Source organism: Fulmarus glacialis, unplaced genomic scaffold, assembly GCF_000690835.1.
Source record: "Fulmarus glacialis isolate BGI_N327 unplaced genomic scaffold, ASM69083v1 scaffold27355, whole genome shotgun sequence".
NCBI classification, from domain to species: Eukaryota; Metazoa; Chordata; class Aves; order Procellariiformes; family Procellariidae; genus Fulmarus; species Fulmarus glacialis.
Window position 1 is genome coordinate 1,965 of NW_009215406.1, and position 26,899 is coordinate 28,863.

The following is a 26,899-nucleotide window of genomic DNA, read 5'->3' on the forward strand; positions in this document are numbered from 1 at the left end:
GCAGAGAAATTTCTTAAATTCTAGATCCTTTTCAGACACCAGGCTATTCTTTCCTCTCTTAGCTGAATTATCTTCTGTCTCTGATCCCTCTGTACCAATTATGATTTCCAGATATTCTCTTCCCTTGCATTTGCTCATTTTTGTTCCCTGCCCGATGGCCTTGTTCAGCCCGATGGCCTTGCAGCAACTTGAGTAAAAGTGATGGTGGAAGTGCTCTTTTGCACGAAGTCCCGTACGGCTCCTTGTGTTGCAATTGCCATGACACGTAAATCTCCTCCTAATATCAGTAAGATAACATGCCCATTAAAATGTTGGCAGACTAATTATCATAGTATTTCTATTACAGTGTGGCGATAGTGATTGCACCTGTGGAAAACTTTAAGAGAAGGGTACTCTATAGAATTAAGTTTGCCTGTCAGTCCATGTTTTATAGGAACAGTTTCTGCTTTTTGTAGCTTTCATCACATGCTGACAGTTGATTATTTCCTAATGATATTAACTATGAAATGTGGGGCTTCTCTTTGTGTTATGGATGTTGTTAATCTGTTTTGTTAAAAGTCAGCATTAGAATCAAACTATTAAGTTAAACTATAATTTAAAAAACTTGAAAAGTTTTTTAACTATCGTATAAACTAAAGGTGTAATGTCATCATAATTTTAGTAAAGAGAGCTATAGGTCTTTAGAAGTGGAGAGTTTTCCAGGAGTCTTCCATAGCATATGTAACTGCTGGGCTAAGAGGGTTGTCAGTGTGTTCGTGAGAATTCCTGATTCAAATCTCAATTCAGGGGGATTCCTGGATGTCTAAAGCTGTTTGTTAACTTAGTACGGTGTAAAATGAGACCTGGGAGTATTTTCCCAGGGCTACCTCTTAGGTGGTTCTTTTAGACTTTTACAGTAAATTCTTAATTATTAGCCAGTGGGAGTTTAGATATCCTAGTTGCTGGAAAAACCTGTATAATTTATTATAAAATGTATTATAAAATGTTCTGGGAAGCATACAGCAGTTATTCAGGGACAGTGTAGATATAGCTGAGTGTTGGGTTTTTTTTTGCGGGGGGGCGGGGATGGCGTGTGTGTGCTTCTTGCTGGCTTTCCTAGATGTTCACAGGCTCCTGCTGATGTGTCTCCTTTTCAGATGTGTCTGTGTTCCCCAGTGCTCCAGCTTCTGAGTAACTGTAGGTGAAAATTTTGAAAGCCTTAGGTCAGTGCCCAAATGGTAAATTTGAGTTCAAACAATTGTTGAAAGGAGCGTCTTGATATATAATGTAGTGGAATATGACACATGTACTTCTTAAAAAGTTATTTCCTAGCATTGCTGTAGGAATGTACTCTTGTGGAATATAGTAGTGTTATTCCTTTATATTTGCATATAGGCCACATGATGAGTTACTGAAAAGGGTTAATTATGGTTATAAAATTCTTACAAAATTTGACACAGCAGAAGACGTAAACCAATTACACTTAGAAATACTTTTTGCTATTTGATTCTTAAAGAAATCAGAGGATTAAACAGTTTGCAAGAATGAATGAATCTTGAATAATGAGCAGAATGAATAATTAAATGCATTAGTGAAAGGCCTTAAAGCAGGGTGTATTTTTTTTTTGTGTAAGCAAGTCTTTTTTTATAGTGTTTAGTGTGCTGCTGCATGTTGTCTACTCTGACCTAACCTAGAATTACTGCTTTAGTTATAACATTTCTTACCCGAATTTGTTGCTTGAGTCAAGATGTGATCAGAAGAAGGACTATTTTAACACTATGTATTTAACTTGCACCGTGTCAAATATTTGTTATTTTGAAGCGGTTGCTGCATCCTAGGAGTCTTAAATTTCATTCTGTTTCACCTTGTAATTCTGCGCATTGCTTTTAGGATTTTAGAAGCACTACTCAGTCTTTATTAATTATAACTCAGTTACAGTATTTGAATGTGTGACTGTCATTAAGTACATTCAATATTTTGTGATTAAAGATGTCTACACTTCAACATTCTGCTAATGATTCTCTCTTTATTACAGTGATAAACAGAGAAGTTGACCATGACAACCTTCCTGGAATTTATCCAGCAGAATGAGGACAGAGATGGAGTTAGATTCAGCTGGAATGTTTGGCCTTCAAGTCGTCTTGAAGCCACAAGAATGGTAGTCCCGGTGGCTGCCCTCTTCACACCACTGAAAGAACGGCCAGACTTGCCTCCTATTCAGTATGAGCCAGTGTTGTGCAGTAGGACCACATGTCGAGCTGTTCTGAATCCTTTATGGTAAACCTAATACATATGTTACGCCAGTATTTTTCCTTACAAACAATATTTAGAGTAGTGCCAGTGAAACATGCAAAAGATCTGGTATGTGGAAGTTCAAATACTCCTCACATGAGTATACAGCTCAAACTTCTAGATCTTGGATGTTTCTGCACATAATTTGCATGTTTAACATATATATTTAAAACATGGCTTTCATTTAACTAGTCTTTTCAAAGTACTTAATTTAATTAATGATTAGGTATGTTATTTTTCCGGAACTACACATCTTGTGAGTTACTATACTCCTGCATTTTGCCTCTAGAAAATAACTAGGGCAAAAAGTTACTATGCTATATCTTTTTAACTCTTGGGCCCTAAGATAGTTTAATTTCCAAGTAAAATAAACTATATTTGTTACTGACCTTAGTTCACTTGTAGACCAAAGCAGGTTAGCTGGTTTAGTTTACCAAAACAGAAACTGAAAGATGTGATAGATAGGTAGATAAATACATCAGAAGTAGGCATGAGAGAAGGTGAAAGCTGTTTAAACTAAAGGGTGATATTGGCACAAGCACAAATGATTGTGGATTGTAGTCTTGGATAAGTTTAGGTTGGAAGCAGAGGAGGTGTTTCGTATGTCATTCCAGTCACAGAAGTATGGAAAAAAAATGGAACCATTTCTAAGGTAGAGTTTGATCGGTGATAGTGAGAGTGATAGTGAGAGATTAGACATGATGTAGAAGATCCTGTAGAACTCACTTAATTTTATGAACGACTTGTCCCTGCTTGGGAGAAGAGACAATTTCAAAGCAGATGTAAAATTGTGTTTCAGTATTAAACAGACACAGTGGCTGATTATACTGGAAGTCAGACTTAGTGGAAGCTAACTTTTTCAGAAGCATTATCTTTTATTGAGGGCTGAAAGAAAAATAACGGAAAGACAAAGCCGTAAAGGGTCAGTCAGATCCCTGACATTACAGTGAACAGTGTACATTTTTCCTGTCTTATGTATGCGAGTCATGACTGGATTTTTCTTTTTTTTTTTACAAGGTGTCATTAGAGACTCAATTTGGAGGGACTTTTGAAGCTTGTGTGGCTAGGTAATCTGCAGCCCCTGAAATTGGTGTAGATCATTTGATCTCAATAGAACTGTGTTGTGTTTACAGCATGCTGGGATTTATCCAAAGATTTAATGATGTTTTAAAAAGACTTTTGCCCTTGTAGACAGGAGAAGATGTGATAGAAAGAAAACATGTAAAGTTTACTTTCCCTTAAGATGTGAGTAGGACTTTGTAAGACGTCTGTATGGCATGAAGGTACAAGTTGCATTTTTTATTTTAACTATCTGAATACTAATAAAAATGTAGATAAAAGGAGGTAAGCTCATCAATTGTAAAAATGTTATTTTCACCAGAGAGCTATTAAGTTGGAACCTGATTTTTTAGGGCATAATGTATATTCAGGGTAGTCGCAGACTCTGACAGCTAATAGGCATAGGCTGAGAAAGGAGAAAAACGCAAAGGTAGAGAAAGTTAAAATGATTTGCCTAAAACCATGCAGAAAGTCTCTAATGAAGGTGCTGAGTCTGTATTCTTAAATTTCTTAATTGCTTCTTTTCCTTGAAAACCATTCCTCTTCTCTAAAGACAGTAATTTGCCTGATATGTCTGTGTAAGACTACACTTACTTTGAATTTGTAGTATGGGTGTTTAGGAGGCAGTATATTAGGAGGAAGCTTTTTCAAAGTCAATGTGTTTTTGAAAAATTAAAAGAAACTTATTCTAGGGTCAGTGGAGGAAAAAGAATTGTTCATGCTATATAAACTTTTCTTATTGTATTTTTATAGTCAAGTGGATTATCGAGCAAAACTCTGGGCTTGCAACTTTTGTTATCAGAGAAATCAGGTAAGAAAATGAAACATTCAGGTTATAGAAGATCTTTTTTATAAGGTAAAAGTGAAAATCCTCATTTTTCAAGTTGTAGTTGCGAACTGAAATTGACAGCAAGAGCATGAGTGTGCAGCTATATCTTCAGAGATTGCATTGAGATTTTTTTCATGACAGCAGTAGTGAACATCTGTTGCAGAGGAAAGTAGTCCATACGTATGTTTTTGTTTTTTGTAGAAGTTGTAATCGTTTGTTTATACTTAATTTCTGTGTTTTTACTTGCAGTTTCCTCCTACCTATGCTGGCATATCTGAAATGAATCAGCCAGCTGAACTTTTACCTCAGTTCTCCAGCATTGAATATGTAGTACAGGTAAAATCATTAAATAAAATCTTTAACACCTATAACCTTGCAATATAAAAAAAGAATTAATTTTAATTTTATTTCTTCACTGTGTTTTAATGACTGTGAGTCTATATGTGCTTGTTAGTTGATTGAACATATGTGTCATCAATTGGAAACGGAAAACAACTTTTTATAAGAACACAAGGATGGCTAAGATGACTGGTTAAAAAAAAGAAAAAAGAGAGGTCTCTTCTAAAGGCAGTATTTTGGTTAGGTCTGTTTCTTTATCAGGAGTTTAATTTGGGTTTGTGATGGGGGTCTGCTTACTGCTGTGCTTCTCAAACGATATCAGTTCAAATTTGTCTGACTGTTGATTCATCTCTCATTAATCATTTGAATTTAAGTTTGTAACTGAATGATTATGAGTTAGCTTTAGGGCTAGCTGGTTTGGAGAAAGGTGTTTGAATTTTAATGTTCATCCTTTTTTAGGATAGAAGTTACTTGAATAGAAATAAAAAATGGACCTACAACCCAAAATTGCAAACACTTGCAATTGCAAATTTGTAGTCTCTAAACTCCATTTTTGAGGATTAAAATTTGTAAGACTTCAGTGGGGCATTCAGATTATGAAAAGAAGAGCGAAGACTGAACAGCATCTAGTTTTTGCCAACTCTTGTAACGTAAAGTAAAGGAGATATTTGCTCATACTTCAGCAAAATTAGTTTAGAAAGAATAAAAAGAACTGATGATCTCTAGAGTAAAATTATGAGGTGAAATGCCAAAGAATGTTACCAGGTTGGAATATTTTCTAATTGTGAATAGCCTTATGACTATTATGTTTACTCGGAGCAATAAAAGCTCATTATATAATAAGAGATTTATATGATTGGCACATGCTTCAAAACTATCATGACATCCTGAAAGGTTTTTTTTGTTTTCTTCTGCAGTGAGCATTTCGTTTTTGTGCAGAGTTCAGTATGATAGGGGTTTCATTCCCCTTTAGCCCCAGATACTGATTACTACTTGAGAGGGAGGTAAATTAGATGGAACATTGACATTATTGGTATGGTTAAAATTAAAACTTTTACAAAATGTACTTTATTTGTTCATTTTTGATCCTGTAAATATTGCAAGATTTGGTTTTCATGTGATTATATTTGTGTTTCTTAAAGCGTGGTCCTCAGATGCCTTTGATATTTCTTTATGTTGTGGACACATGCATGGAAGATGAAGACTTGCAAGCTCTGAAGGAATCCATGCAAATGTCACTTAGTCTCCTACCACCAACTGCATTAGTAGGTCTCATTACCTTTGGACGAATGGTGCAAGTTCATGAGCTTGGTTGTGAAGGAATTTCCAAAAGTTATGTTTTCAGAGGAACAAAGGACTTATCTGCAAAACAGCTGCAGGTAACGCACAAAAGCAAACAAAAAGAAATTATCGAGGTGATGGTGATGAAGAAATTCAAATAGTCTGTAAACAAATTTTGTAATAAAATCTTATGTATTTGACTACAGGAAATGTTAGGGCTTACAAAAGTAGCTGTTTCACAAGTCGGTCGGGGTCCTCAAGTGCAGCAGCCACCACCTTCTAACAGGTAAGGTGCTTAAAACATCTAAAAAACATACCTTGATTTACTGGAAAACTTAAGTTTTATGACAACAAAAACAATCAACTGACAGTCGAACCTTTTGATCAGGCACAAATTTGCTAGGAGACTAATGATTACAGCCTGTTTCTTTCCTACAGTTTGTACTGGGAAGAAAAGACTTAATGGGTGATGGTAAAATCATCTGGATGATGCTTTGGAAATATTCTGAGAGACTGTTATATAGGCATATTATAGATATGTAAATAATGATGCGTCTGTTGGTTGGTATGCTGGAAAATGTTAATACCTGCTTTAGTGCCCCTTTCTTATGTGGATATCCAGTTTTGCCTTCCCTTTTTCTCCCTCTTCGACTTCTCTCCCCTCCCTTTCTGTCTCTCATTTGGAAACGGTTGGTGTTTGATTCTCCTGTGTATCCCACTGTGACATAGAAGAAATTGATGAAATGATAAAAGAGAGAGAGAGTTTTGCAGTCTCCGCCTTCCAATAAGTAGCTGCATTTGTAGACAGCCCATAGCAGAGAGCATGAAAAATTCTTTATATGTTAATGTTTCTTCTGATCTTTGATTTTCACTGAAGTAGTGAAACTTGAGTTTCTTTTTGAGATTCATAGGTAATCATCTGCTGATAAAAATTTTATTTAACAATTTGAATCTAAACTAATTCCATGTATTTGTTTACAGATTTTTGCAGCCAGTGCAGAAAATTGATATGAATCTTACTGATCTTTTGGGTGAACTGCAACGGGATCCTTGGCCTGTTCCACAAGGAAAACGGCCCTTACGTTCTTCTGGAGTGGCTCTTTCTATAGCTGTAGGGCTCCTTGAGGTAATAGCTTTAACTACAGTTGTGCTAATATGTAAATAGACATTTTGTTGCAGAAAAGCTGCCACGATCAATATATAAAAACCTTAGTAATTGATGCATATTAGATTTGTATGATGATTCTGATGGATATAATTCCCTACATACATTGAGTAATCGTACGTTTTTACACATTTTAATGAGAGAAAATTGAGACTTTGAATTAACAGTGGATTTAAGTTTCTGGAGGGAAAAAGTACAGTTATTGTTAGAATCCTATAAACATGATAAATACCTGCATAGCTATTTCTTTTGTTCAGCTTGTCGAAAAACCTGATAGTTTTATTTGTCTTCTATTTCCTGCAGTGCACTTTTCCTAATACTGGTGCACGTATAATGATGTTCATTGGAGGACCTGCTACACAAGGACCTGGCATGGTTGTAGGGGATGAATTGAAGTTACCTATAAGATCATGGCATGACATTGAAAAAGACAATGCTAAATATGTTAAAAAGGGTACTAAGGTAAGAGATGGTCATGGGTGATATTTTAGGAATCTTACCAGTAAGCAAACATTTACATTGCCTGGCACTGTAAAATACTGTTAGTAGTAGCAAATGAGATGGGGATTTTGTGGTTTTGTTTACCTGTCTCTGAATAGTGGCATGCCTTCAGGAATTTCTTCAGAAATTTCAGTATATTGAGTTAGGACTTTGTCTAGCTTTACATTAAAGTTCTTTGGAGTGTTTCCGTGGTTTAAGTCAGAGAAGATTAATGTGACTAGATGATATATCTAGAGTAAGGCTGTCTGCTTCCAAGACAGCTGCTCAAAACTGTCTCTGTAGTTGGGGGATAGTTAGGCAGTAGAGTTTAGGCATAGTTTGTTTCATCCTAAATGTACATTTGGGCAGGTGAACTGCATCCAAAACCTGTTGAGTTCGTCTTAAGTGGTTATCGTGGGAGCTTAAACAATTAGCTCAGTCGCAGCCGCCTGTTGTTATAGACACTTGAGATTGGAAAGGTAAATTCAATTCTGTGTGTTGGATCTAGTACTTAATGCAAAGTTTAAGAAGAAAAGATCAAGGTAATTTTCTAGTTTAAATAGCAACCCCTGGTCTGTCTAGTGTGAGTCAGGTTCTCAGCTGGTCAGAAAAAAACCACAGGTGTTGAAAATTCCAGTCTTAATTTTAATTTCAGGAAAAAAAAATTATTTTCGCTTGTATTAGAATATGATGTGAATAAAGTCTGATAATGTTGTTTTAGAAAAATTTTGGGAGTTTAGGATTTAATCTGAAGATGAAGAGAGTTCACGTCATAAATTGCCATGAACTGTATTTTCATCTTGGATTTAGCATTTTGAAGCCTTGGCTAATCGGGCTGCAACAAATGGTCATGTTGTTGACATATATGCATGTGCGTTGGATCAGACTGGACTTCTGGAGATGAAGTGTTGTCCCAACTACACTGGGTATGTGCCTGTTCATTTTTAAGTGGTTTGTGAAGGTGCAGTTTTTTGTGTGTGGTGTGGGTTTTTTTTTTTTTGTTTTGTTAAATAATTTTTAACAGGAAGCACTTACCAAAAACATTCTGCTACTTTAAAAAACAAACAAAAAACCCCACAAACCTACTCTGATATACTGTGATGGTTGCATTTGTACCAGAATTGTGGAATTTCTCAGCCTCTGGCAAGTTTGTCACCATAATTGTGGGTTTAATCAGAAGGGGGTTTGCTGTTTTGTTTTGTTGTTTGTTTTTTTTTTTTTTTTTTTTAAATATGATCTGTTTGAGGTTTAAATAACATGGATATCTTTTAAACAGGCAATTTATCCTATGTGCTGTTGCTATTTTTCTTTTTCAGTGTGTGTATATGTAAGCTGCAGATTTCAGTAAAGATAAGGACCTGTCATCCTTCTTTTTCTTGCTCTTCAGAGTGGTACAAAACCCTGTGTTACTTCTTCTGTCTTGTTTATGCCCTTCTTTTATATACTGTTGTTCAGAGGTTCAACTACTGTCTTAGGTGATTATCAGGTGCATCTGTTGCTCCTGATTTTTGCTCCCTCTGTCCAGTTCTACATTTCAGACGTGGTCTTGTATTCCCTCCAGCTTGTCTTGCCATCAGGTCATTTTAACAGGATCAAAGGAAGTTCTAGTCTTTCTCATGAAACCACTCCCCTATTTTCTGTCATTGTGGATGACACCCTCATCCTTCCTCTTACACAGATCTAGAGTCTAGGATAACTTTTGCCTCTTGCTTGTGTGTTAAGTACCTCATTCATTTTGTAAATCCTGCCAATTCTTCCTCCGTATTTTTTTAAATACTGTCTTTTCTTTCTCCTTCTCTTTCTGAAAGTATTTTCTACACTTTTAATACTTCATCTTTGCTAGTATCTGCTTTACATACCGTTTGATTTTTAGGTTAGACTTCTCTATTCAATCTGAATTCTTTTGCTAAGCTCATTTTTCTTGCTTGTTATTGTTAGATGTGTCAGTACAAACTGCAGGTAAAATTAAATGAAATGTTTTTGCTTATCAGTTTAATAACTGGTATATCTGTGGGTAACAGGCTTCTTAGTTGCCTGTCAGTACCTTCATATGACAGAGGATCCTAAGCACATACTACGTATCTAGGCATACCAAGAAGAAGGAGAGATGCAGCCACAGGCTGTGATGAACATATGCTGCTGAGTTTCAGGCCAGCTTGGCCATGCTAGTCACTGCTGGGTTGCTTCTCTTCAGAGGTGTGTTTGTATAGCCTTAGCATGGGAGTTTCCACTGCTTACGATCTTTAAGTTTATGACTTTACGTGCACATGTGATTCCTATTCCTTTTCTGTATCAAACTTAAACTGTATTTTTCTATATACTACAGAGTAATTTTGCTCTTTCTCTCTGCTCTTGTGACTCACCTTACCCTGTTTCTGCTCTTCCAGCAAAACTAGCCTTAATGCGTAATTTGTCCGTTTCTCTTACAGCTGTTCCTATTTTCTATTTGGTTACACCCTACATACAGGGAGGGATTTCTGATTCTGCCCATGTCTATTGTCTTCTGTCTTCAAGTATCCACCTGAAAACTTCTATAAGTTCTTTCCGGTGTAATGTTTGACCTGTTAACATATTTTACTAATATGATTTAATTAATATTTTTGGATGAATAACAATAATATCTCCCATTACTGTTTCTAAATGCAGTCTATGATATTTCATGATGAGTGGCAACTGTTGCAGTTACATCCACAGAATATTGCTAAGCATAAAAGCAAATCATGCTTCTTGAGCATAGATTTAAGCTTGAAATAATGAGTGAACTACTCAAAATAAAATGGCATAGTAATAGGTTTGAAATATTGAATACTAGAAGTAGTTAACTGACTTTGCTTGACAAGGTTGTGAGACATTTGTGGTGTTGAAGTCCAGTATAGTATTTTCCCAGTGAAAGATTTTTTACATATTATAATCATAATGACCTTACGATGCTGATTGGGCAAGCAGCTCACTTACAAAATTCATCCCTAACAAAATATTAATTTAATGACAGCCCATTTTAAGAAGGCAAAAATGTGCCTCACCATGAACTGTCATTAGTTTTAGCCTTTAATAGAAATAAGGTATATAAATCCCATGTGCTAAATTATTGCATAACAAGTAATCTGTTTTAACTTGAGGCTTTTGTTTGTTTGTTCTTTTTGCTGTTGTTGTTGTCTAGAGGCTACATGGTAATGGGAGACTCTTTCAATACATCTTTATTCAAACAAACCTTTCAAAGAGTATTCACAAAAGATATGCAAGGACAATTTAAAATGGGATTTGGTGGCACATTAGAAATAAAGGTAAGAATAAAAACCGCAATGTGTTAGTGAAACACTGGAATAGGATGGCTAAGAACTGTGGAGTCTCTGCCCTTTAAGGAATTTTAGGAACGTGCTAAACAGATGTGTCAGGGTTGGCTTGCACGTAGCTGTTACTGCCTAGCTATCTTTTTACAGTTCTGTGATTCTGTAAATGTGAGTTAGGAATAATGTTAATTCCTTCTTACCCTGCGTTCAGTGACAGCTAAAAAGGGGACTGAACTAAAATTAATGTTTCCGTTACAAACTCACAATGCTATGCGCATAGATTTTGGTATCAGTCATGAGTGTTTCTTGGTTTTAGGTCCAGGTTCTCTACATAGTCCAGGACAGCTTTCCTTCCATTTTCTATCCTTATCAGAATCCACTCTGGGACTTTAACAATGTTCATTTTCACCTCCACTCTTGTGAGAAGCTTAGAGCTGAATGTGCTGTAGGTTCAGGTATGGTCTTCCATGATGTTTCTTGCACAGTATTACAAACCTGCCTTGTAGAAGAATATGGGACTATTTTCTTGTTCAGTAAAATTCTGTTTAAGTTTTCACTATCAGGACAAATAATTGAACCCTCTTTTTTTCACGTACATGTTCTTGTGAATTTTGTTGGAAGATCCTGGAAAATGCAAATAGGGAGCCCCAGTTCTAGAGGAACGTACAAATCACTTCAAAATTACATTGGAAGAACGTAAATAACTGAATTTTGCTTTTAGCTAAATATGTTTAGGAGATAAGAGAGTGTAAGTTCAGTGTGGTGTATGTACAGGCTTATCTTACGGTCTTCAGTTTTAATCTCAAGTATTATTATATGTATAACCTAAAGGTATCAAGAGTCTGATTTGCATTAAGGTTTTCATTAACTAATGATAAAATAAGACTGAGTTCTTCTTAGTGTGGCATATTAATTAAGTTTTTCTTCTAAATATGAAGACTTCAAGAGAAGTAAAGATTTCTGGAGCGATTGGACCCTGTATCTCTCTCAACTCTAAAGGACCTTGTGTCTCAGAAAATGTAAGTTAACTTTGCTGAAAATGAAGGTAATATCCTACTATGGAACAATAGGAATTAGGATTTCTGGATTTGAAGAGAGGCTGAAACTTTTCTATAAATGGAACAAAGAGTGTTTGCTCTTTTACCAGTTTTAAATTAAATACACGCAAGGGCTGTTTTTTGGATAAGCTCCTGTTGGCTGATAGATTAGATTCAAGTTGTATTAGACCTCGCTTGGTTGGTTAGGTTTGTCCACTGAGTGGTTGCTTTAAAATTGTTGAAGAGAAGTTGTATGCTGGCAAAGCAGAAACCAAGTAGAAAGTGAGTTAGCATGCTTTATTGTTAAAATCAGAGCTATGTCCTTTTATCCAAACAGAGAACCGTGAAAATACTTTGTTTAGAAGGACTGAGTGAACAGGAGGACACAAGACACCTTCATCTTGACCCCATCTTCCCATTTGTATAGCTGTTTCACCAAATGCACATTTAATTAATTGGTTAGAATATCCAACGATTACAGGCTCCTGAAGTAACTCCTTTAAATTTACATCAGACTTAAATGATCACTTATTTTCTTATCAAATAATGTTATTATAGTTTAATTTTGCATTTGATTACTAATCAAAAAGAGTTTCTGCAAGTAGCCAAAATGTCTTACATTTGAGAAGTCTTACTTTTGTTCCTAACAATTTGCATAATGGAGCACTTTTCAGTATGAAAGTGCTTACAAATGGCCTGCTTTAATCAAGCATTTTTCGTGCCTAAATTTTCCTTGTATTTATGATTGCATCTTTGTGAACTAAAAATCTCAATATAATCAGCATTTTTTTTTTTCTTTTCTTCTCAGTGGTCTGGTGCAGATTTTCTTATTTTGTCACCTGAATGATTGCATATATTACAATAAAAGTTAAAAACCCAAAAAACAGTCAAATGTACATCTCCTTATTTTAAGCTATATATTTAAATCATAGGAGGTAATAGAAAATTAATTGTGAATTCATTTGTTGCCTTGCAATTATATAATGATTAATTTCTATTCCAAACCCCTTTTTGTTGAACATACCTGAATTAAAATTTTTGGGGTAAAACATATGAATAAAATGTAGACGCATGCAGCTCGTTGCAAGTGGTAACTGGACAATTAATCTAGCCATAATGCTTTTAACAGTGAACACAAGCACAGTGAAAATATTGCCGGTATAATTTTCCTTGAATGTTTTGTTTGGTTTCACTGGGTCCATTGTGGATGACTGATTATTTTAATTGGTTTCTCTGGGTATTTATGTTGTTTGGATGACAAAAAGGAATTGTCACTTGACAGGTATCACTATCTATATACAGTTACCTTGTTAGTTACTAGAGACTATGTAACTATATACTATGTAAGCTGTCTAGTTAAAGTTTTACTGGTGTGCCTTAGAAGAGTCATTCCACTTACATGTGCTTCTTACCTCTTCTCTTGGGACTGTTTAAGCAACGTCTAGTACTTTTTCCTGTTTCTGACTTGCTTTTTCCATTTTTCTAATGCCATTTCCTTGTCTTTCTAATATTCTAATCTTTTGCAACCATCTCCTTTTTTATTATTCCTGCATCCAACACTGACGTTGTTTTCCAAGAGTGTTTGTCAGAGAAGCTGACAGAGTGAGCAGGGAGAAGACTTGTGACAGAGTAGTCATAAACAATTACCTGTAATGGCCAGATGTTGTACTTCACAAAGGAAGATAATAATTCTGGTTTGTAAAAGTATTATAAAAATCTTTCTACAGGAGATTGGAACAGGAGGTACTTGTCAGTGGAAGATTTGTGGACTTAATCCTACTACAACACTTGCACTGTACTTTGAGGTGGTCAACCAGGTAATAAATACTTGTCTTCTTGTCTACTAAACACAGTAATTTTAGTTATGTGACTGCTGAAGCCTGTATTTTACAATATGATACATGTACAACATACAAATGATGTTGCTATTTTGTGTTGTCAAAGTTTAGAGATGGACACTAACAGCTTAATGATGAGCTAATCTTCTTCTTGAATATGATAATGAGAACCAAAGAGCTCTACAAATTTTGGATAGAGTTCATAATCTAAGTCCCAGCTTTTCTTTTCAGTGTTACTTATTAAAATGTATGTCAGCTGCAAATATGAAAATACTGTAATCTGTATATTTAAAAGTGCCTTTCAGTATTACAAGGTAATTACTCCATAATGTTACATTTTAGTTTATGCTTTAATTGCTCAGTATTTGCAAGTAAAGGTTGGCTTCATTGGAATACCTCAGGGGCATATAGCCTGGTTTCCTGTCTCCCTGAGGGGGTGCTAGGAAAGAGGATAAAAACATGACAAGCAAATGTGCCACTTCCTGCTAGTACTTTCCCTTCTTCCAAATATTTGAAGCTCAGGAACTATGTGAGTTGAATGTAGTTTCTATATATTTAGTACGCTATACTTTATAACCTATGCAAAGGTTTGAAAACTTGAACTTACCTTAGCCATTTTTCATTTTACTTTTTGCATATTTATTTTGGTCTCATTTTATTACTAGCCCTAAAACTGATCCGGTCAGGGTGTGTAATGGTTGATTTCAACTGTCCTCCTCCTTTGGAATTACTTACAGGTTTATATGCTGCTAACAAGGTATTTCTACTGACCAGAGTTTTGAAATTTCAGTTTACATCTGGATTCCAATCTTCATGTTTCGATGGCACTTTCTGGGATTCATTAATCAACATTTTAGAGTAGTATTGTTTTTGTTGCCCTGTAATTCTAGTGAATCGCATGGTGTTCAAATAGAATCTAATGAAATCAGCAATTGTAACGCAGCCCCTTTGAAAGTATTGTCTCTGCAAGGGTATGTGGAAGGAGAGAGCATTGGTTGCTTTAAGGGTATCTGGTGGAGGCAGCAACTGCTCCTAACATCCGTTAACAGTCTCGAAGTTTGTTAGCCATGTTTAGCAAAGGTACTCAACATAATAAAAACACCAGACAATGCATTTATATAACTTGAGCTGCCTATTGCTAAGAATGTTATCATTTTCTAGTAATTTGTTTATGCATTTTCAAATCATACTGTAAAATCTTGAGATTCACCTCCATTTAATTTTTTTTCCTCCTGTACTTAGCACAACGCTCCCATTCCTCAAGGAGGACGTGGTGCAATCCAGTTTGTGACTCAATACCAGCATTCCAGTGGACAGAGACGTATCAGAGTGACGACAGTTGCCAGAAAGTATGTTTTACTTGTGATGAATCATTTTCGAAAAAGCAGGATATATATTTGCCTTTTAATCTTTAGATTTTGTAACCAATCTATTGTTCTGGGATATGCAGTGCCACAAGTGGTGAAGGCATGATCATACCTTTGAGACAGTTGCCTCTCTTGTTCTGTGGGCTGTTTCTTCTCTGAGAGGTTGCTGTGGCTGTATAATGATGTTATGGGAGTGCTCTGAAGTAACCCAAATGATTTTAGATGAAGAGGAAGCTTTGAGTGAAATTCTATGGCCTAAACTGAGGAGATGGTCGGACTTAGGGAATGGCAAAGATCACTTTGTAACTTAACTTGAGAGTGCTAGCTGCAGTTCAGGGGGGTGTAAATACCTGTTCTTCCATGTATAACCTTTACCTGCAGCTTCCTTGATTCAATTTACTTCACAATTCTAGAAGGTGATGTTTAATATCATGCAGGCATTTTTCAACGTCCAATGACATTTCCTTTAAGCTGAAGAGGATTATTGATTGGTTAATTCGATGGAAGATTCAGTTTATCAAAAAAAACATTGCCATTACTGTTGATAGGAATATTTTGTTAACTTACATTAATTATGTTAGTAAAATCTTCTTGGTGACTGTTAGAAGGACAGATAATAGTTCACTTTGTAAATTGAAAAGAACAAGCAAGGTGCACAAGAAAACTGCTTGTGTGGGAATGTGTGATTAGCTTCGTGGACAGTGTTTTCTGTAACTTACCTTTCATAATTAATTTTTTTTAATATAATAACTGTTTTATGAGTGGCATTATATTTTATTTCACTGGTTGCATGGCATCTGTACAAATAAGGACATTTCTAATTAAAGAACTGTTAACTGAGAGACTGCTCATTTACGCCCAGTAGATGTTTGAAGCTCCAGCATGAGTTTGTTAAAATGCTAACACTGCTTTCTTTGCCTTAATTTTGAAGGGATATTTTGAGGTTGGACATCTTTCCTTTCACTATGATGCAAATACTTGTATTTTTCTCTTGTAGCTGGGCAGATGCACAGACACAGATTCAAAACATTGCTGCATCTTTTGACCAGGAAGCTGCTGCGATTCTCATGGCTAGATTGGCAGTGTATAGGGCAGAGACAGAAGAGGGGCCTGATGTGCTTAGGTGGCTGGACAGACAACTTATACGACTGGTAAAAAGGACTATATTAAAAGAGTTAGATTGGTTTCTTGTCTCCATATTCATAAATGACTAGTGTTCAGTGATTGTTTCTTTAAAAACAAAACAAGACAAAAAAAAACCGGAATGCTTCATTTCCACAAGTGGGTATGCAAAATTAACTAAGATTTTCTATTTTAACTGCAAAAAAGAGCAGATATGTTTTTAGTTCATTTATTAATGTTTCCTCAGTCCTCAGCAGTTGGTAATTGCCAGCAATTGAGAGAAATTCTAGCATGAGATTAGCAGAAATTAAAGCTTTCTCTACTTTGTGCTGCCTATAATGATGTTGTAGAGAAAATATTTTTAGCAAAAAAAAAAAAAAAAAAAGTCAAAGTATCTAGAAAACCGTATGGGATTTCTTTATTTTCGAAAGTTCAGTTTTCTGGTGTTTTGTGTTTTTTATTTCTTACTTGTAAGTAAGTAGTTATTAATAATTTAATTTTAAACATGTTCTCCAGGGCTGTTTAATCATCTAACTCTGCTTAGCGATTTTAGAGAAAAAAACCAAAAAGCCATTAAAGCCTCATATGCAAGGAAATCACTGCTTGTTAAGAAAAGAACTTACATCGGTGTTTTTGCTAAGTTTCTGTTTGCTTAGAAAGCTGTAAGCACCTCAAATCATGTGTCTATTAAAAGCAAACAAACTTACAGTAATGACCAAGCAAGTATGTTTCTTAATTTAGATAAATTTTTCTTTTACTCCAGTGTCAGAAATTTGGTGAATATCACAAGGATGATCCAAGCTCTTTCAGATTTTCAGAAACCTTTTCACTTTACCCACAGGTGAGTAGTAGGAAGGTGTGTCTATGAGGGATAAAGAGAGAACGCTTAGTGAAGGAAGAGGCACTGTAGCACAGAGTAAAATAAGGCATTACACTGGATATCAGAATGGAAAGACCCCCTGCCCTCAGCTACTGCCTGGCATGTGACATTAGGCAAATCACTTCTGTTGTCTGTGCTGCTGTGTCCCCTTTTGCCCTCTGTCCTTACAGCTAAACTTCCTCTAACTGTGTATATTTTTTGTTTCTCCTGTAACGGAATCCACATCTTACCTGAGTTTGTAATTCAGATAATGACACTGGTTTTTTTAAGGGCAGTTTTAATGAAGAAATTCAGAAAATATGAGAAAAGATACGGTTTTGCTTTCTTGTTTCTTTCCTATATGATTTATAATACTGACCTGAAAAGAAACACTTCACTGGTGAAGTGAACTTGAGCTTGACTATATTAAACTTTGAATAATTTCTTTGCTAATAATCCGTTCTGATTAATTCCTTCATTCTGATAGCTCCTGATATGTTGCTTTTGGACTCTTCATGGACTTCCATGATATTTCTGTTTGAGTTATCTACCAATCTGTCTCAGGGTTGTGGTCTCAAGTGTTGTTGAGAGATTGATTCAGCATGTGGAGAGATTGATTCAGCAATGAAAGGATTTGCTTTTTCCACTTTACTAACAAAGTTCAACTTTGCTGTGGTTAATGTTCCTTTTCCTGTTCACATGCTATAACTTACCTTCTGCGTGCAAGCACAGCAGCCTCCCTTGTAGGAACAGTAGAACTTATAGTAAAGTGAAGGCTTTGGCAATATTTATTCCTATTTCTCCAGTGAGTACTGGAGAAGAAGAAATACTAAACTTTTCCTCTTAATTCAAAGCTGCTTTGTAGGTTTATCCATTCTGATCTCTCTGTCTTACTCTCATGAGAGTATATAAAAACTGGCAAAGGTGCATATACCAGTTAAAAATGTTAAAGGACTTGGAATTCAATTTTTTTGTGGCATTGGTCTCATGTAGTCTGTGGAAAAGATTTCTCTCCTTGTACAACTCTCCTTTTTATCTGTGAACGTTCAAACAAATGGTTTTTGTTTTGCAGTTTATGTTTCACTTGAGAAGATCTCCTTTCTTACAAGTTTTTAATAACAGTCCAGATGAGAGCTCATATTATCGTCATCATTTTATGCGTCAAGATCTAACCCAGTCGCTTATCATGGTTCAGCCGATTCTTTATGCCTACTCTTTCAATGGACCTCCAGAGGTATCATTATATATAACATAATAGTAGGTTAAAAGGTGCTGTTTTGAGAGGGAGATGATTGTTGTCCTCACTGTTACATGTTATAAAATGTGTTGTTTTAAAATTTATCGCATGAGAAAGAATATTCATTTAATATAGAACATACTATGAACAAGGCATATCTCAGAATTCTGATGTAGCATAGTCTTGACAAGTCAGTTTGTGAAGAGATGATGTTTTAAACTAAGGAATGGTACATTTTTTTGTTAGTTTTTGAGAGCTGTATGAGTTTTGCTTTTGTTTTTGTGGTGCCAGAATGTAAACATCAACAAAAATGTTTTTATTTCAGAATGTACTTTTTCTGTAGAGTTTGAAAGAAAAGTTGGGGTGTTTTTGAAATGTACAAAATTTCCTCTATCTTAATGCCCTCATCCAAAGCTTCTAATTTTGATGAGGTTACCATTATGTATAGATTTGGTACAGAACCTTCCAGCTGACCTTATCATGCCACATTCTGTATAAACCTAAAATAAAAAGATGATCTTCCGAGAAGCTTGTGAAATAAGTGTAAGGTAGGAGACAACAAAAGTAGTCTGATAGGTAAGAGGGAGTGAGGAAATGTTAAGACAGTGAAAATAAACATAGTAGGCAAGGATCTTGGCAGGTTGGAATTCTAACTTTTGTTAGGAATTTTTTTTTTTTTTTTTAAAGACTGTCATGGGGATAAAAAAAAGACTTTTAAAAGTGGAGTTTAAATTAAAGTAATGAGGGGGTTTGTGAAGAGCTACTCACAGGTGTAAGATCATTCTCCCATGTATGAATAACAATTAGTCACATGGGTGATGCAAAGGAGAAGCATGATCAAGCAGAAGCTGACACCTCAGTGTAGAATGAGTAATAATCTTTTTTTTTTTATTCTTGGAATAGTTAATATTTTTGGTATCCCTAATAAGATTGAGCCAATTAAATCACCTGGTACTGATTCAATTAAAATCATATAGTGCCAATATAGTGTCACTGCCCTTAAAAAGGTGAATTAAAACTTTAAATATTACATTAGATTTCATAAGTATTAGATTTCATGAGTATTTATTCTATACAGTATTGGTGGATATATATGCATAGTAATAAGAGCTGTAAGGACAAGACTAAAAAAACCAAACAACGCACAACCCCCAAATCTTATAACTACTGAATCTTTATATATTGAAATATCATTTAAGTTAATGGCATTGTATAGGTAAATATGGAGGTACTTGAAAGACTAGAAAAGTGCATGATAATGAAAGAGGTTTCAGCTCTTGAATACCATTTTTATTACTTTCATGAAGTTACATATTCAGAATCAGGCTGGATAACTTTAGAATGAGATTATGTGGGTTGCAGATGTATAACATGAAAACGAGCAAATATGGAGCTTTAGTAAGTGATTGAAAAGGCTCCTAAGATTCAGTGACTGATTCAAAAAGCTGGTAATGCCATCTGATTGCTCAATTCTGCATCAGTTGGTATTTTTTAATTTATTTTTAAATCTTAGCCTGTTCTTCTGGATAGCAGCAGCATTTTACCAGATCGCATTCTTCTTATGGACACCTTTTTCCAGATCCTTATTTATCATGGAGAGGTAAGATTTGTAATTTCTTACATAAATATTCTTTTTCTGTAGGAGTGCTACGTTATGAAAGTCAAGCCCCAGTTCTAAAGCACTCCAGTGCTTTACCTCTCATCTGCATGGCTGATACCAGACTCCTAATTCATGTTTGTAGTTTGGTAACCTAACATGCCTATACACAGATACCTGACCTTACTTGATGTTTTGGTGCTATTTGTTATGACGGGTTTCGGATGAATTAGCTTCAATATGCAGATTATTTGTTTTAGATCAATAGTTTTCCAACTTTTGAGTGTTATTCCCCGCGCACCCCCCTGCTTTTCACTCATTTATTTTAGACCTCTAAATTAGTTCTTCAGGGATAGGCAGTCAGAACACCAGTCACCCTTCACCCGCATTGTCCTGGAGGGATGAAACTGCTCCTGGCAGTTCAGTAGATAGACATTCGCTAGTAATATAAATATAAATGCTTGTGACTTGCCTAGTGCGCTGCTGCCCTGGAGGAATTGAGCTGCTGCTTTTTACTGCTTTGCAACTGGAAATGGTTCCCAGCTGAGACTTTGAGAAATACTGTTCTGGATCATGTTCTCATAGCTGCACTATTGCAAATGGTTACTAAACTTTAACACTTATTAAATAGAACAATATTCTCTGTATTTTTGTAAGACGCTGTCAGGAAGCAGCAGGAGTAGGCTGCTCCCTGAGGGAAGGGGAATGGGGAGCTGAGCGTGATTGCAAGGCAGCAGAGGCCTCACCAGTGAGTACCTGGCTTCATTGAGCATGGCAAGCAGAGCAGTTTACAGACAGTAGCGAGGTTCAGCCACCAGTCCAGATCATCACACAAGTCGTTGGGGATGAGACAGGTCCAAGTTCTAGCCGGTTAGTCAAGTCCCCGGGTGGGGGTCTGGATGAGTGGGGTACATGGCCAGGTACAGGCACGGCTGCAGTGGAGCTCAGGCAGGAGCCAGCGATGAGAGCCTCAGCTTAAAACAGCTGCCAAGCAAAGGAGGGGGAAACCCCTACTGAGACTCCCTCCAGGTCTTTCCTAACAACAGCCTGTATCGGTGAGCTGACCCTGAGCAGCCAGCTTCACTCCTAGAAGGTGGGGAGGCTGCGCTGCAGGCCCTGAACGGTAAATGTCAGTGTAAGTATTTATTTTTTATGTGTCATAGACGTGCATATTAGAGAAATGTAAATAGTATCCTTGACCTCATGAACTAAATGTTTGACACAAATTGTTAGAGTTTAAAAAAAAAAAAACTAGCGGCATGTTACTTGTACACCTTGGTTTTTAAAAATTAACTTGCATACTATAGGGCAGAAAGGGCTGAGTGATAGAAAAAGAGGCCAGCAATGGCACATTCTCCTCTGAAAAGCCCTGTGTATCATCTAAGAAAGATTGATGAATCAGTTCTAAACTTCTTTCTTCCCCCTATCCCCAGACCATAGCTCAGTGGCGTAAATCAGGTTACCAAGATATGCCAGAATATGAAAACTTCCATCATTTGCTACAAGCTCCAATAGATGATGCCCAAGAAATTCTCCATTCCAGATTTCCAATGCCCAGATACATTGATACAGAGCATGGAGGAAGCCAGGTGTGGTAAAATATATATTACATAATCTAGGAAGTGATGTGTTAGTAATGTCATGAGATTTTTTTGGTAGTAAACATGCATTTCTGTGCTGAAATATATGTAAATTGCAAATGAAAGTTTTGAATTTTGAAGCTTTTACAGAGCCAGATATTTAGTAGTAGCTTTTTGCCTAATTTGTGAATCCTGTTGTTTATTACTGTTTTTACCATACTGACTTGGACTGTCAGATTCCTTGTGTGAGGTGTGTAAGACAAAAAAGATAGTACTTGTCAGGGTCTCTGGACCAATACTAGAAGTATTCTTTGTGTTATTTTTTTAAAACTTATTAATTAACATTTTATTGATATCACATTTGCTTTGCTAGTGCTTAGAAAAAGACAAAAGCTTTACTTTCTGCTGCATTGAAAAGTTGTTAGCAGTTCTGCATTATAGCTGTGGAATCCAGGGAGTGTCTTTATTTATAGAGGTGCTACTTGCTCTTCTGAATAGGTACCTGTGCATGTTTTTATCTCCAAATAATACAAATGGTGTATTTCATACACGTGTAATTTTTTCTGAGTATGAGAAATTTCTATTTAAGAAGATTAATTTATTGCCTGTGTTTTGCTTTTTAAAGGCTCGTTTCCTGCTTTCAAAAGTAAATCCCTCTCAGACTCATAACAATATGTATGCATGGGGGCAGGTAAGTGTGAATCTGCTGATGAAGCTGGTATGCATGATTTTACGTTCTTCCTCCCTATTTCAGAAATCACGTGACGCATTGTGTACATATAAGTGATAATGCCAAGTTTTGAAACTGAAAAAGAAATGCAGTTTTGGCCTGATGTCACCAAAATTGCAAAAGTTAAGAAAAATGGATTTCATCTCTTCAGACAAAAATGATCTGGTTTGCTGTTTCAAGCTTCTGTTAGGCTACTTTCATGTCTAGCCATCTTTCTTAGACAAATACCTCCAAATACCTTAGAAAGAGCACTTACCACACATAAAGACTAGGGGACCTTTTTGCAATAGGGGAAATAAATTTTGACGTTAGTTATACGGAAGAACTGAAAAGTACATCACTACAACTGTACTGATGTTTTCCAGAATTTTGGTGGCCCAGGTGACCAGGAATCAGTTTTTCAAATCTTGTCTTTAGGAAGGAAGTTATGTACGAGTTCAAAAGTTAAACTTCCTGGAGCAGCTTGTATTCCTGAACGTTGCATCCTAGTTCCATGTTCTCCCTCCAAATTCAGTTTTTATACTGGGAAGAGAAATACTGCTGTGGGTGAATGCTAGTGCAGTGTCATTTTCTCATGAAAATGTAATGGCATCAGACAGTTGAAGCTACATACTAACTGTACTTTTAAAGTACTTTGCTAAAGGGCATACAGTGTTCAAGTCATGAGTAAGAGAGCTCTCTAGCAATTTTACTGCAGTGATTTTTGTCAGGTGAGTTTTATCAGGGTACGTTTTCATAAGGATGTATTGGTTCTAGTGAAACTTCTGGCAGGGAAGAGCACTGAGATCCAAAGTGAAAATACTTCAAAACTGTACTGAGTCAGGGGCAGCACGATTTGAACCCAGCTCTCTTGCCTCCAAAGTTGATAACCTAACCAGCAGACTGTTAGTGTCTCTCTTCATCACGTTTCCTCCACAACATACACACAAATCCTGTAGTTTGAAAGGTCTTGTTTTTATCTAAACATTACCTGGAAATTTTTGAAGCTTTGGTGTTTCCAACAGTACAGGACAACTGTTTCCTGCTCATTTAATTAGTAAGCAAATGAAACAGTATTCCAAATGTAAATGCAAATACAAAACAATTCTTGAACTGATCTCTAAGAAAATTGTTCATGCTGGACAAGTGAGACTCTTTGATACGTCTTAGAAAAGACAGCTTTCCCTTTTAATATTGAAAAGAATTCAGTTCTAGAGTAACATAAGAAATGGTGTGTTAATCTCCCCAGTGGCATTGCAGCATGTGTGCTCAACATAATATCCTGCTGTGTTTGCAGGGTTTTTTGTGAACAAAGTTGAACCAAGTACAAATTCTGAAATGAGAAATGTAACTGTTGGGAGAAAATTTTAAACTGAATTGGTTTTGCTCTTGTTTTTCTCATGAGCTTCCTGGATTGTTTCATGTAGTTTCATTTTGTGCATAACTGAGTCTACAGAAAAATTGTTAGTCCACATTGACCTGAAGAGGGCACTCACACACCACTGAAACCACTTTCCAGGAGGTGATTAATTGACTAGTTTGGTTTTTAATATTGTCCGTAAAGATTTTTTTAAACTTTAGCAGGTAGGTGCCTTATATAGTACAGAAAACATTTTCAGAAGATAATGGTAAACTTTTCATACAGCTCTATTATGTTGGTAGTCTTTGAAGATGCAGTTGAAATTTTCAGATTATACTGGATCTGACATTTATTTGAGAATGCCTTTATTTTCAGCTTTTTTTTTTTTTTTTTTGATCTTTTTTGTCTTGGTAACTATGGGGAATTTGCAATTTGAAATGAAAGAAGAGGTCACTGGCACAAATCTTACCAAATACCCAGCTAGCTGTCACGAAATCACTGTTAATTAAATTTAAATTCTCATTGCACCTTAGATCAAAATTTTGAATGAATAGAAAACAAAACTTAAGGTGGTCTGTGAAAAATCAAAGCTAATTCTCATGTACTTTTCAGATTTGTACATTGTGACCTTGCTGGTTTTCACGTTATTCCCCAGCAAATAAAATACTCTGCTACCTTACCTGCTAGAATGAAGGGTTCCCAGTCTTCAGAGTAAAGCTACTGCAGATGGTGGTAGCAGTGGTGACAGCAGCTGCCTGTGTGCACATGTTGGATAAGGTGTTCAGCTTCAGGAATAGTCTGTGCATTGGTTTTGTTACCCTGGATTGCCACTAGCAGTCATCGTGAGGGATCTCTTTTCTTAGGGGTCTGTCAGCTCCTTTGGTGGTTTATTTACTGGAGGATGATGTACTGTCCTTCCACGTGTAAGGCACAAGGTGGCAAATTGTATCCTGCCCCAGAATTAAACTACTTGTAATTCACTTGTGGCCTCTTAAATGAGAGAGCTCAGGCTTAGCATTTGGCAGGCTTGGAAGTAGAACATCCTTTATTCTCATCTTGCCACCATCAGCTCACAGATAATTTAGTGGGCCTTCCCTGAGCGTGGCTGTGTATTGTGTCAAGTGTATTGTAGTGATCTAAAAACTCTTACTGCTCCTGGATTTGTCCCTTGATCATTAACCGAGAACTGGTTTTGGCCTGTTCTCAAAAGGGGGCACCAGTTCTAAGCGTCGTCATTAAGACTTTCATGTCTGTGTTTTTTAAGATTTTGTAAGAGTTCAGACAGCTCTATTTCATTTGGAAATATGAGTGCTTAGTACCTTTGAAGAGATTGAATTGTTGAGATTTATAGGAATTCTTCCTACAGCTGTAAATGGAAGTAATGGCAGATTGGTTTCAAAGGACTTAAGAGAGTTACTATGTAACATTTGCAGAGTTGCCAGTTGCTGTTTTATTTCTACTGTAAATTTGTTTAAAAGTAGTAATTAAAAAATGACCACTTTGAACTTACTGGATTTTTAAAAATTACTTCTGAGGTCAAAAAGTAAATTGCAAAAATCCACCCAAAAGGTTTTTTTTAATCTTTTGTGATATGATTTTGCAGTGGCATGACCTTCCGATGTTGTTTTTGGTGTTTCTCTGAGGTGGCACAGAGGCTGTAGGAGAGAATTGGCCCAGCTTTCCTTGAGAAAGCTGGTTGACCTTCACTCGGTATCAAATCAGACCCTTAGTGGATTTATTTTCTCCTTTCGCCATTCTGATATGTCTGAGCTTCACTGACAGCTATTGATTTGTTGTGTCACTTGCATGTTTCTGTTTGTCTCGCCTTTGTCTGCTCCACTGAGGTAGGAATGATACAGGAACTGTGGCATGGAAGTTTTCTTTACTTTTAAAAATTTGTAAGTTAGTATTTGGCATCTGTCAAATACTCTGAGTTTTGTATGGTTGATGTAAATATCTTGCTATACTGCAGCTCATTGCCATATGCAAAAAATTTTGGTTTATGCCTGAATTTATGTAAACAGATGAAAATTTATGTAAATGTACAGTCTACTGTTTTTTGTCAGAGGATTTCACCAATGATATGCTTCTAAGGTCTTTCTAAATTTATGAAGTGTTTATTTAATGGAACGTATTGTGCCTTAAAATGCTTTTTCTTCACAAGGAGTATAATCAATTCTCCTTGTTTACTTTTATTTATAGGAGTCTGGAGCACCCATTCTTACTGATGATGTCAGCTTGCAAGTATTTATGGATCATCTGAAGAAACTTGCTGTCTCTAGTGCTGCCTGAGATTCTGCAGTGCATTAAAGGCACAGATAAGCTGTAGCCATATTTCAGCTTTTTCTCCTTTACCTTTTCCATGTCTTGCTTGACAGAATGCTCTGATATGCACAAGCTGCCTGACTAGATGTAAAGCAGTGTTGTTTTCAAAGAAAAGCTTTTGTTATCAGCAAATGTTTTAATGTGAACTGCAGTTTGTAAAAATGACAGGTAGTAGATTAAGTTATAATTAGAGGAAAAAGAACAGTCATTTTGATTACTGTGATACTATGATTACTTTGAGATCATTTATAACAACTTTGAGATGTGATTTCAGTTTCCTTTTTAAATGGTTGAGGTTGATTCTGCTCTGCACTGCAAAAGCACATTGAACAATAAAGGAAATCTTTGGTGGTGTCGGGCTTTCCAGACTGCCATATGACTACTTTTGCTTTCTCAATTTGAGCACGAAGTGAACAAAGAAGCTACAAAAAGCATATAAAAATAGTATTAACTCAGTCTTTTGACTTAGGCTGTTGAACTTTTCTTTCCTGCAGAGATATTATTGTTCATGTATTGTTCATTTTAGGAGTATTTAATTTCAAATATTTCTTCCCACGTACTCCACTTGATTCTTTGGGAACAGAGTTTTTCTTTATTTCCACATGAATTTGAACTGAAAAAGTAAAAAATCTGTTATTGCACAAAATTTAAATCCACATGTTGTATTTTTGACAGAAGTATCTATTATCAAACACAGTAACAGATGAATATGCTTAAAAGTTAACACTTTTAGCTTGAGCTAAGAAGAAATCCTACACTACCAAAATGAACTAAGAGTACAGCCTTGATTTTTGTCTTGGCGAGTATACTATTAAAAAAAAAAATATTTACCTCTTTTATTATTGCCTTATAATGTTACTACACTAATGCATGACACTGCACATTTGCTTTTTGTTTCTGCATCCTTTTTGTTATGAATTCAACAGGCTATAGTTCTTATTGAAACAGTATTATATAGAATATGATGTAATTAATTTGATATTTAGTTCATACTTGATTTTTTTTGGATGGATAAATTAGAAGGCTTTCCCATTTACTTGTTGAAGTTTACACATAAAACAGATGTTTACATACGTAATATGACATTTTGAAAGTAAAGATGTGAAATGTGGTAGCAGGCAATAAAAAATTGTGCCAGGTCTAAAGGAAGAGAG

General features: G+C 35.9%; 1 protein-coding gene across 1 annotated transcript; it reads left to right on the forward strand.

Moving 5' to 3' along the window:
- Positions 1–2,030: 2,030 nt before the first annotated feature.
- On the forward strand, positions 2,031–26,136 carry SEC23A (Sec23 homolog A (S. cerevisiae)). Its single transcript, XM_009578937.1, has 19 exons — positions 2,031–2,256; positions 4,084–4,141; positions 4,409–4,495; positions 5,641–5,877; positions 5,986–6,065; positions 6,761–6,905; positions 7,248–7,406; positions 8,235–8,350; positions 10,585–10,708; positions 11,653–11,733; positions 13,479–13,568; positions 14,832–14,938; positions 15,954–16,107; positions 16,842–16,919; positions 18,010–18,171; positions 19,688–19,774; positions 21,205–21,360; positions 21,977–22,042; positions 25,623–26,136. The coding sequence occupies exons 1-19, from the start codon at positions 2,036–2,038 to the stop codon at positions 25,710–25,712; spliced, it is 2,298 nt and encodes a 765-aa protein (XP_009577232.1). The 5' UTR covers positions 2,031–2,035; the 3' UTR covers positions 25,713–26,136.
- The last annotated feature ends 763 nt before the right edge of the window (positions 26,137–26,899 follow it).

Coding starts and splice junctions, on each gene's coding strand:
- SEC23A (XM_009578937.1), top strand. CDS start 2,036: ATGACAACCTTCCTGGAATTTATCCAGCAGAATGAGGACAGAGATGGA. Junction 18,172..19,687: donor CTTTCAATGGACCTCCAGAG/GTATCATTATAT, acceptor TTTAAATCTTAG/CCTGTTCTTCTGGATAGCAG. Junction 21,361..21,976: donor CAGAGCATGGAGGAAGCCAG/GTGTGGTAAAAT, acceptor TGCTTTTTAAAG/GCTCGTTTCCTGCTTTCAAA.